Source organism: Dermacentor variabilis, chromosome 9, assembly GCF_050947875.1.
Source record: "Dermacentor variabilis isolate Ectoservices chromosome 9, ASM5094787v1, whole genome shotgun sequence".
In the NCBI taxonomy this organism is placed as follows: domain Eukaryota; kingdom Metazoa; phylum Arthropoda; class Arachnida; order Ixodida; family Ixodidae; genus Dermacentor; species Dermacentor variabilis.
In genome coordinates, this window is record NC_134576.1 from 64,992,910 (window position 1) to 65,005,224 (window position 12,315).

At 44.1% G+C, this 12,315-nt stretch overlaps 1 protein-coding gene across 1 annotated transcript in view; it reads right to left on the bottom strand.

Moving 5' to 3' along the window:
• LOC142592761 (uncharacterized) overlaps positions 1-12,315 on the bottom strand; it is a 205,765-nt gene that overhangs the window by 145,509 nt on the left and 47,941 nt on the right. The window contains exon 8 of the mRNA XM_075704421.1: positions 514-624. Coding sequence (XP_075560536.1) covers positions 514-624 — 111 coding nt within the window. The remainder of the gene's footprint in view (positions 1-513; positions 625-12,315) is intronic.

Below are 12,315 nucleotides of genomic sequence, written 5' to 3' on the forward strand. Positions count from 1 at the left end.
CTACGGCGTGCCTCATAATCAGAAAGTGGTTTTCGCACGTAAAACCCCAAATATTATATGTTGGCTGGGACACATGTTACGGATTGTTTCGCATCAGCACGTTTTTTTTTTTTTTCGACTGACAACATGGACGAATTCGGGCCTGTAAAGCGCAGAAATTGCGCATATATACTCCAGTCTATACCACCACATTCCAAGATTATCAACACAAAACGCTTCCATTCTCTCCGCAGCTTCTTCAGCGGCTGCTTCCCGTAGTTTTTCGCTATTCGCCCCTTTCCTGTTGGTTCGAGAAAAACTATTTGCATCGACTGGAGCGCTCTATTGACTGTATTAGATTAACAGAGTAACAGAGTATAAGAGTAACAGCACCGACTAAACCGCAAGACCAGACGCAAATAGGCTGACGTGAGATTAGGGCGTTTTGTAGCGCTAATTTGCCATATTCTAGCATATGCTGTTCCAGCAAAACAGAACGAGACGTTACAGCTGGATTTTGCACGAAGTACTTACCTTTTCCTCTCACTTCAGTTGGCTCAAATTTGACAATGAGCACTAGTTGAGAGCATAGTTTCTTGAGGCTGTCCAGGTCATTGTGCACTTTGGCGAAACAGAGTATCCTTCCTGCAAGATTTTCATAAATGTAGTCCACATGCGATGCTTCAGGTTGTCCCCCTCCCCCGTTTCTTAAATATTTGACTGATAAATCGATTGCACAAAAGTAAAAAAGACAATTTCATTCAAGCGTTGCGGTGAGACGAGAGAATTATTACACTCGAATCCCCCCAATTCTCCCCCTATACGCCAACATTTTCCCCAATGAAAAGAGAGGTAGATTATTACACTCGAATGACCCCGATTCTCCTCCCTATACGCCAACATAGATAGATAGATAGATAGATAGATAGATAGATAGATAGATAGATAGATAGATAGATAGATAGATAGATAGATAGATAGATAGATAGATAGATAGATAGATAGATAGATAGATAGATAGATAGATAGATAGATAGATAGATAGATAGATAGATAGATAGATAGATAGATAGATAGATAGATAGATAGATAGATAGATAGATAGATAGATAGATAGATAGATAGATAGATAGATAGATAGATAGATAGATAGATAGATAGATAGATAGATAGATAGATAGATAGATAGATAGATAGATAGATAGATAGATAGATAGATAGATAGATAGATAGATAGATAGATAGATAGATAGATAGATAGATAGATAGATAGATAGATAGATAGATAGATAGACTGCCGCTGTCCTGCGCGTATTGGTAGGGCTTAGACACACAGAGAGTACAGTCGGATATATCTGTGTCTGTCTGTCTGTCTGTCTGTCTGTCTGTCTGTCTGCCTGTCTGTCTGTCTGTCTGTCTGCCAGACTGTCTGTATCTGTGTCTATCTGGCCGCCTACGCCTTTTGCTCTCATGGACGTTTAGTTAACTTGGTATGTACCAAAATTGGCACAGTATGGCAAAAGTGTATTACGAATACACATAATCGGTCATGACATGAATATTATGAAATTTGTGCCACGCAGGTCATGAAAAAGCCGCGTAGGTCTGGGTGCTCTCATCATGGTTGGTTGGTTAGCCTGGGCACAATGAGAAGGCGTTGAGAAAACATTGAAGCACCTGGTAGAGTCAACGCGCCTGATTCTCGGTGGTTTCCAGAATCTGGCCACTAAAAGTGCCCTGCAGGTGCTCGCCGTCGTGGAGCCGCTTATCCCAACTGTCTACATGCTGTAAAGCTTTTGTTTGGCGCTTGTGCTGCTCACGCAGGGGAGGCCCACACACTAGCTTCGTGGCCTTCATGGATGAGATTTCTTACTGTCGAACTTGCTTTGACCGTTGCGCATTCCTATTTATGTCATCTTTATCCCTCGCCACACCTTTATGTCCCCGCTCCCCCTTCCCCTGTGCAGAGTAGCGGGCTAGAGCGCGTTAACTCAGGCCAACCTCTCTGCTTTCTTTCAAATAAATTATCTCTGGTAGGTACCAAAATCGGCAAGAGTGCACTAAAAACATAAATGATCGGTCATGACATGCGTGTCATGTAGGTCGTGAAACAGCCGCCTACGGCTTGGCGTGTATCTGTGCAGTGAAGCCATGCGTTTTGCGCGACAGTTAAAAATGTGGTTGCTACGTAGGAGGACATAACAGGGACTTATTGCCCGAATTAATGCCCCACCGTCAGATGACCGGATAAAGAATTCGCCCGCAAATCAATGACTGCCCCATGTGATGTGAAATGAAGTCATGTGAAAGCGTATGATGGCATACTCTCAGCATTTAATTGATACTGATAATTGATAAAGTGTATGGTACTCTCAGCACTAAATTGTCGAGCAAGAACAAACTCTAACATAAATGGTAACTGCGTTCCGAGATCGGTTCCTGGTATCTGTCGGATGAGAAAGCATCAGAAAAGATTACTATTTTTGTACAGATAAATTTTTCATAAACCTCTAAACGGGGAAGGGCACGCTATTTCTTTTTTTGGCTCCACTACGTCGTACTGATGTTTTAGACTGATTGGATAATGTACGTTACATGAGGTGGCTTGCATCGTCTGTCTCTCTGTGTGTGCTATGTTGAGGCACGTCACCCTCTTGCATTGCCGGCGTTCCATCTGCCCAGGCTGCACCGCGCATGAGGGTGAATTTGTCTGCCCGCTCTCATGGGTAGACCATAGATAACAGCAACGCTTTCTCTTTCTATACTACACATTAGCTTTATGTTGGCCCACATGCATACTTATTGAAGCAAAACACGATGACATATCGTGCGTGGTTGCGAAGACCACCAAACATTTCTAAAACTTGAGCCCAAGTATCAGATCAAGTGCGAGGACTAAATCATTTATTTTTCCTGATATAATATATTAGTTATATTATGCGGCTAATAACAATTTACAATTTTCAGCATCTCAGCTGGAAAGTGACGTGAAGTAAGCGTGAAAAGATAATCTGGTTACGCTATCTGACGTCTGCCGGTGTCTGGTGCACAAGGCTCACCCCCTTTTGGTTAATGCACATGCAAGCGCTAGCAAAGCCTGCAGTGTGGTGCGACGCACAGAAGCTGGTGATACTCTATTTTTGGAGCATAGCAGTCATAATTACGCCAACTAGAGCGACATCTTCGACCAAGCAAATAGTCTGGTCTCGAACAGCGGCTACAGAAAAGCCTATATGCGAAATTTCCCGCTCGAAATACGATGCTTACAGTGGAAATACCTTAGAGAAGGGAACCTTTAAACAAAGCTGTAAAACAATCGTCGGCATTACTGCCTGGAACAAATGCCATATGACCAAAACCATGAGGACTAGTGCTGCTCCTCGGATTGATCGCAAAGTTAAGGCTGCCACCCATGGCTGCCCCCGCCACAAGGAAATATCTTGGATACGTTCGAACGTCTACAGAAGGCGCGTAGCCAGGAGTGGGGAAGGTGGCTTATGGGGCTTCACTCAGTCCCCGAAACTTTCGCACCGCCATGAACCGTCCACCCTAGCAGTCTCCGTCGCCGCAAATCGTTCTAGATTTTTTCTGGAATGTTTTTTATGCGCGATCATTGCGACCTCTGGCTGCATATACTCTATTTTTGGAGCATAGCAGTCATAATTACGCCAACTAGAGCGATATCTTCGACCAAGCCAATAGTCTGGTCTCGAACAGCGGCTACAGAAAAGCCTCTGTGCGAAATTTCCCGCTCGAAATACGATGCTTACAGTGGAAATACCTTAGAGAAGGGTACCCGCCGTGGTTGCTCAGTGGCTATGGTGTTGGGCTGCTGAGCACGAGGTCGCGGGATCGAATCCCGGCCACGGCGGCCGCATTTCGATGGGGGCGAAATGCGAAAACACCCGTGTGCTTAGATTTAGGTGCACGTTAAAGAACCCCAGGTGGTCAAAATTTCCGGAGTCCTCCACTACGGCGTGCCTCATAATCAGAAAGTGGTTTTGGCACGTAAAACCCCAAATATTATTATTATTAGAGAAGGGAACCTTTAAACAAAGCTGTAAAACAATCGTCGGCATTACTGCCTGGAACAAATGCCATATGACCAAAACCATAAGGACCAGTGCTGCTCCTCGGATTGATCGCAAAGTTAAGGCTGCCACCCACGGCTGCCCCCGCCACAAGGAAATATCTTGGATACGTTCGAACGTCTACAGAAGGCGCGTAGCCAGGAGTGGAGAAGGTGGCTTATGGGGCTTCACCCCCTCCCCGAAATTTTCGCACCGCCATGAACCGTCCACCCTAGCAGTCTCCGTCGCCGCAAATCGTTCTGGATTTTTTCTGGAATGTTTTTTATGCGCGATCATTGCGACCTCTGGCTGCATTTCGTGCATTTACAATTTTCAGCAGCTCAGCTGGAAAGCCAAGTCCAAAGTAGCCATTCGATTGTGGACAGCATGCACCGGCAGTCACAAAGCAAGGAGCCCCATCCAAGCACAAAGTTTTGAGGGCATTACGATTGCGAGCGGGTTCGTCGCGGCACCTGGCATGGATTTAAATACCGAAACTTGATGGGTATAACGTTATTTTAAAGGGTGAATTGACATTTCCAAAGTCATGCTTTAAATTTTAAATTTCGGAACTTTCTGGGCCTGTGGCCAAATCAACACAATATCAGGCTTGGCTAACCACGCAGCGAGGTTTGATGAGGCGAAGTGTTGTGGTGGTTAATTTGCGGTGTCATTTCACAGAAATGAACATCAACGTATTTTTCACTTGCTTCAAGGTATCCATGTGAAGACACTGAAGCTAGCAAAGGTAACTGTTATTCGCGAGGACACATTGAGCCTGTTTAATTTGGTTCTCGCTACGCGAGGGTTGCCAGAGTCAGCTAGAGCGCATGCGTTTTTCTCGTGTTGCCCCGACCATCGCGCGGCCCCCTTTGGTGCTTGTTCGTTTTTCTCTGTCCGAGTGGATCTTCGCCTGGCAATGTTGTGGACGCTTTCTGGCTAGCAGACGAGAAAAAAAAAGGAATGGTCACTCGTCGCGATTCCTGTGGGGACTCGACGGATTGTAACGTGTAGCTTAAGCGCAACGTCTCGTGGAAAGTCTTGTCTCGCCGGTAGAGAATACTGAGCAGTATGCGTATGCTTCTCTGTGGGCCATGCATCTCACGTTCTCTTCGATATTCCTTCGGTGGGTGTCCAAAGTAGGCATTCGATTGTGGACAACATGCTTTCCTTCGCGTTCTTTCATTTCGGTGCCCCCACCCCACAAAAGAAAAGAAATTGTTGCGGCTCAGCGAACTATCGCATGGTGAAAGTTCGATTTTGTTACTTCTTTTGCGGAAAGTAATGGGCTACGTGACGCCTCATTTGCCGGATACTCTTACTATATTAGGGCGATAGCAACTAGTTGGGCATTCCAGGCGCATTCCTGTCGTCACCATCTCCCTCACGTTCCGTATAAAGCCGAAGGGCGATAACATCGCGAACGCACGCCGCATGCTGTACGTGCGAGTGAAAACGTAAGAGGTGGGAGGGGGGGGGGGGGGGCTTAGGATTCTGTGATCTGCGGTTTCACATGGTTATTTGCCTTGTTTGACGCGTTATATACAGTGACTTTTTCTTAGATACCATATTTATTGGAGACTAATATGTGTGTTCAATTTTCTTGCTTCGAGGTTAGTCTATATGTGCAGTGAACTTTGTTTCCAGTGGCACTATCTTGCCCTTTATCAAACTACACTTTCGCGTTTCTAATGCACGAGGGCGAGTCAAATGAAAGTAAGCCAACCCACCCTATGCAATAATTGTTCGGTTCATTATCTGTTAGGCATACGCGTAGAACACAGGCATCTCTCATTTACAAAAGTAAAACACAGGTGTGAGGATAAATGTTCTTTAATACTCTCATACAGTGGGTTCAACATGGTTACGAATCATAATGGACGCTCAAAAGTTGAACAGTGTGGTGTCTTGAGGTATTTGGCAGCTGAAGGCATTTCCCAAAAAGAAATTAGTAATGGTATGGCTGCCTTTTACGTTGAACATTACATTTTATTATCCACTGTGAAGCGTTGGAGCAAACCGCTCGTTAAGGACGTGAAAGTTGCAAAGACGATGCAGGACCGGCCAAAGTCTCCGCGCAATAACCCCCAATACAACTGCAAAGGTTGATGAGCTCATTAGACAAGAACTGAGAATTAGGAACGATGAATTGGCAGAGCGTGTGAACATCAGTCGCGGTTCGTTTCACACCATACTTCATGAATATCTCGGTTATCGGCTTTTGTGTGCGCAATGGAGACCCAACATTTAGAACCACCACAGAAGACGGAGATGTTCGGGGACGATTCATGATGCCACTACTACGAGCCTGAAACACGATGGCAAAGCGTACAGTGTAAACATTCACTACACCCAAAGAAAGCAAAGGCCGTCGCTTCCGGCGGAAAGGCGTTGTTGACTTTTTTTTTCAATGGTCAGGGGCCATTACTGATCAAATTTGCTAAGCCTGGAGAGACTATCAATAGTTTCCGGTATTGTGAAACGCCGGATGCACTGCGTGTCGCAATCAAGAACGACATGGAAAATTGAGTAATGGGGTCCCCTTCGTCCATGACAATTCCCGTCCCCACGTCGCTGATGTGGTTAACACAAAACTGGCAAAATTCAAGTGGGAAACGCTACAACATCTGCCACACAGCCCCGACCTGTCTCCTTAGTACTTCCAAATTTTGGGGCAATTGAATAAACAGCTCACGGGAACCTGATTCGTGCGGGACAATTACGTGAAAGAGCCAGTCTGAGACATTGTGAAGCAGCAAACCAAGGAGTTTTATGAGACGGGAATCATTTAACTCGTTAGTCAGTGTATCCCGTTTTTCATATACTGGCATTGGCTCACTTTCATTTGCCTCGGCCTCGTACATTTGACAAAACTATTGAGAGTGTAATTGCGGTGAATTTACGACACCACGCGCTGTTTTTTGAGCGCCAATTATGACACGTAACCATGTTCAACCCACTGCATGAGAGTATTAAAGAACATTTATCCTCACACCTGTGCGCCACTTTTCTGAATGAGAGATGTCTGTGTGCTACGCGTATGCCTAACAGATAATGAACCGAACAATTATTGGATGGGCTGGGTTGGCTCACTTTCACACACGACCGGTGGCAGCTGCTCGTACGCAATACATTGGAACAAAGGACAGCGTCATTGAGATATTTCTCTGGCCATAGCAAAAAAATGTAAACGAAGTTCTTGAGTTACAAAGTTTCATTAAGATGATCTGTAGCGCGAAGAGACACGGACCGAGACCAGTAGCAGACAGGACGAGCGCTAACTCTCAACTGAACTTTTATAGAAACTAACAACATATATATAGGAGATTGCAAATATCGCAGCATATGAACACGACAAGGTCTAGAGACATCAGCTGAAGTTGTCAAGAGGTAGGGAAGCCAAAAAAGAAAAGAACAAAAAGACGCTACTTGAGATTAACATACGTGCTGTGCAGATACTGGAATTCGCATTCTAACCGAGAATGATGCGTGGCTAACGCAAGTCTCTCCTATATGTTTTGATGTAAAATGCTTCGATTATTTCCCATGTGGTTTGGCATTTGTGTCTTCGAACAAAGGTTTGCAACCTCAAATGAAACAATGTGACGCTAGATGTGAAGCATTAGGGTTGTTAAGTGATTGTGTGTGTTATTTTAGTCTAATATTGGTGCATCTGCCACTCTTTCCAAGTGCAATCTGATAAACTATACCAGTGTTACAAGGCACAAAAGGGGACACATGTATAATGCCGCAATCAACGTTTTTTTTTTGCAACCCTGTTGAAGTTCCCTGTATATCACAGGTACACGATAGACAAGTTGCGGTGGGCCGAGAAAATTGGATTGACGTCATATCTATTGGCCACGTTCCAAGGTTTGCAACCTTAGAACGTGTCCAATAGATATGAAGCAAATTGACTCCCCTCCCCCCTGGAGCCTTGCGCGAAACAGCGCGGTTGCTCTAGCTTGCCTCCCTTTCGTGCGCGAAATTGAGCTGCGATCGCCGGCTCACCTTCGTACCGTTTCACTTGCACATAAAGCATACGACACGCGGCGACGACCTTGTTGCCTTTGGACTTTATGCGGAACCTCACGGCAGAAATACTACTCGCTTATAAGCACTATAACGTGGGAAACAGCAGCACCCACCATCCTATAATCAAACCAAGTATATATACTTATGTAGAGGAGACGTTGAAACCTCATATTTAATCCCATTGACTTTCGTCGCTGCCCTCAACTGCAGGTTTCCATATGGCGTTCAAAAATGAAAAAGAAAGACAATTGCCCTTCAAAACTATTGAAGATACAGACAAAGCTATCGCAATATAACTGTCCGTAACAGCACATTCTAGCCTTTGCTGACGTTGGACATTTTAGCCCAGGATGGCGACAAATAGCGCAGCGCACTTAAAAAGAAACGAGCTCCTCATTCGGCGCCGTCGCATAAAGAAATTTTCGGGTGTGTTTCATGTATGCCTGTAATATGGAGTGTACAGAACATTGTTTTTATTTGAACAAAATTTTTAGATAACGTTGCAAAATCTCTCTCTTTAGAACCAACCCCATTTTTTTTCAGCTCAGAAGATATGGCAGCCTTATGCTGCACACTAAGCTTAACTCCACGCAATGGCGGTAGTATTGCAATAGGGACGAGCGAAAGGACACTTGTATTTGTATGATATATTCAGGACATTTCCAAGCGTGGCGTTTTTTGTAGACATGGTGCTGATCTTACGGTTTGTTATGTCATCTATATACATTAATATGTCAAATTAAGGAAATATAAGGAAATAAGAATTGTTTTAATGGTGTTTTAACTGTATCGTGTGTGCCCTATCATAATGCAAATAAAATGAAGGTTTCGGGCACAAAAAGGCAGTGACTGTGGTTTAGGCAAATCCTAAAAATAAACCGCGTTTTCTCGTGTGCAGCGCCGTGGCATTGCACCAGCTCTGTAGTGGCAGAGCTGGCTCTTAATATGACACACCCTGCCCACGACAGCGGGGCGAGACAGATGGGCCATTAACTTGTGTGGAGCGTGATGCGGGTGGACGATTACACATGTGGTATTAAATTTTTAGCGGGCTTTTTATAAGCCCTGAAGAACAAATTATCAGGAAGTTCCTTTATACTTTTTAACATTTCTGCATCCATAGCAATCATTTAAGAAAGCTTAACTAAGGAATAATTAAAAACCAAGACTAATGGTGGCTCCTCTACTAGGCAGTGAACAATACGCACTTGGTTAGAGTGGCTCGTCTTTTATAAAGCCGCGATGCACGATATCTGTATACACCGACACCCTTCATTCTCCCTTATATCTTGGTCCCCCTCCCCCAATGTGCCAGCATTTCGCTTTCACCGAGTAGCGGTGCGCATGAGCATCTCTTTCATTGCGCAACAAGCCCTTCGCAGTTGACGGACATATCATTATCACGAAGTCGTTCAACGTCTCGTGGGACCTGTCTTGCAGCACAATAATAATATTTGGGGTTTTACGTGCCAAAACCACTTTCTGATTATGAGGCACGCCGTAGTGGAGCACTCCGGAAATTTCGACCACCTGGGGTTCTTTAACGTGCACCTAAATCTAAGCACACGGGTGTTTTCGCATTACGCCCCCATCGAAATGCGGCCGCCGTGGCCGGGATTCGATCCCGCGACCTCGTGCTCAGCAGCCCATGTCTTGCAGCACAGAAGACATTGGCTTGACGGGACGTTTCTTTAGCGCGTGAATATAACCAAAAATTGTGCACGAATGCATAATATGTTCCTTGAGGTGTGCTTTGACTTCCATTGTGGGAAATTTTCCCCACCACCAATAAGTAGATCTTCTTGCTGCCGCGTTGCCAAAATCTCCGCTGTGGACCTGACACTGAGCCCGGGCTAAGAAAAAATCCTTTATAGACACCACAAGTTTCCCTCTTTCTTTTTTTGCAAGCAAAAGAAAGTCGACGTGGAGCTAGGTTTTTAGTGATGACGCGTGTAAAGAAAACACTGCCGAATCCAGCCACAGTCTTGTATAGAGGACCTGCCAAAACTCCCCTATGTATATGTAATTTTTTTATGGGAGCTCTTGCCACAAGGGTGCATGCCTTGCGGCATAGATGGTGGAAAAACGTGTTAAGTACGTGTTAATGCACTCAATCTTACCCTTCATCAATGTATTTTGATTTGCATACCCTATCCATGGTGATCTGTGTACATAAATATTGTATCTTATATATATACAATATTTATAATAATATAGTATACATAATAATAATATCTTAATATACAATATACAACAAGTGGCTTTGTTTTGCACACAAGGCAGTGTGTGCAAAACAAAAGCAACTAAGCAACCACGGGGGCATGCCTGAAATCAACACCACTGTGCGGAATACCGCCATGAAAGCGATGGAATATTTCATAAATACTAGCACAGGAGCTTTCTCCTGCATTCTCCCACTCCCATGCCGGAGTGGGGCAGATTGTAACTACAACAGATTGTAACAACGAGATTAATCTGTGTATTCTGCAGACATATGGCTAGCTTGGTTACGTATCGCTGAGCCCTATCTCGCTAATGAAAAAAATTATTCAGTCTGCCAGAATTGTTACTAAAATATCAACCTGCGCTCAGAATAGCCTCGAAGGCCTGCTGTCGCAACAGTAACCCAGCGGTTTGTTGCTTCGTCCTATAATGAATATATTCCTTCGTTTTATATATATATATATATATATATATATATATATATATATATATATATATATATATATATATATATATATATATAAAACAGTTCTTAATTTGTCTTTCATATAAGCAGCTGAGCCGACACCTGGGCAGTTCACAATTAAAAATTAACTGGTACATGCTTCTCATAACAGAATCATTGGTTGGCCTGGGCACTGGTTTGAATGAAAAAAAGCAGTGCATGCTTAGCCAGGGCTAGCAGGAGCTTGTGCTCATACCAGGGAATCTCTCTATGTAGACAAAGTGTATGGTTGGGATCGTGATCTGTCGAGCATGAATTTTAATATAAAGCCGCAACGTCCAGTACGCTTGTGCTGGATATATATATATATATATATATATATATATATATATATATTCATTCTTAGTGACACCTAGGAGATTGAAAATATCGCACGACAAGGTCTAGAGACATCAGCTGAAGTTATCAAGAGGTAGGGAAGCCAAAAAAGAACAGAACAAAAAGACACTACTTGGGATTAACACATGTGCTGTGAAGATACTGGAATTCACATTCTAACAGATAATGCGAATACTAAATACTAAATATCGTCCTTTTCAACCCGCTGACCATCGATTTTTAGTTCATGCCTGACAATCACTTCTTAGTACATGCACCAAGTGGGCTGCCATGCCACGACACTATACACGGACCCAACAATTTTCATTGCATGTTGTGGAGCCTGACTCAACCTCAGCCACTTGCTTTGCACGGTTCAAACTTTTACTTTCTTTGCAACATGCCCTAAAATAAAAATTCTCGGGTTTTACGTGTCAAAACCACGATGTGATTATGAGACTTGCCGTAGCGGGGGACCTTGAATTTTAACCGTCTGGGGCTCTTTAACCCGCACCTAATACACAATACAACGGTACTTTTGCGTTTCATCCCCATTGAAATGTTGCTGCCATAGCCGGAACCTGGTCCCGCGACCGTATGCTTCGCAGCTTTACTTTAAAGCCAGTGCGTGTAATGCGGCCGTCGAGGCTATGGAATATATCATACCCTCAGTCCTTCTTTACGCTTATCCTGATACAAGTACAAGAGCTGCTTTTGTTTCGCCCGCAGGGCAGTATCGCCAGGGCTGAAGGAAGTCCAACCGATGACATCCCGTTCAGCACGAGACCTCCCTATCAACAGAGCTGCCGCAAATAAAGGTTGCCACGTCTTTGTAATAAAAAACGGTTGGCTTTAAAAAACATCGATGCTTTTGTGTAGCGCGGCTGATTTCTTCTTTGTTGACGGAACAAAAGAAAGCCATCATCAAACCTGACCCTTGGGTGACGCGGTGTATGACAGACACGCCGCCGAACACCGAACACCTCAGCCTTTCAATCCATATCCACGGCTTTGTTTTGCCCTGTGACCAAGTTGCGCAACTAGTTTTAGAATGGACAAATAACAGACTAAAATAGTCGCGGATTATCCTGCAGATGCATGTCTCACGACTTTCTTTATTATTCGGGCATTATAACAGAAACCATTAGTACATAAAAACAGACTAAACATACTCAAGAAGGTAAA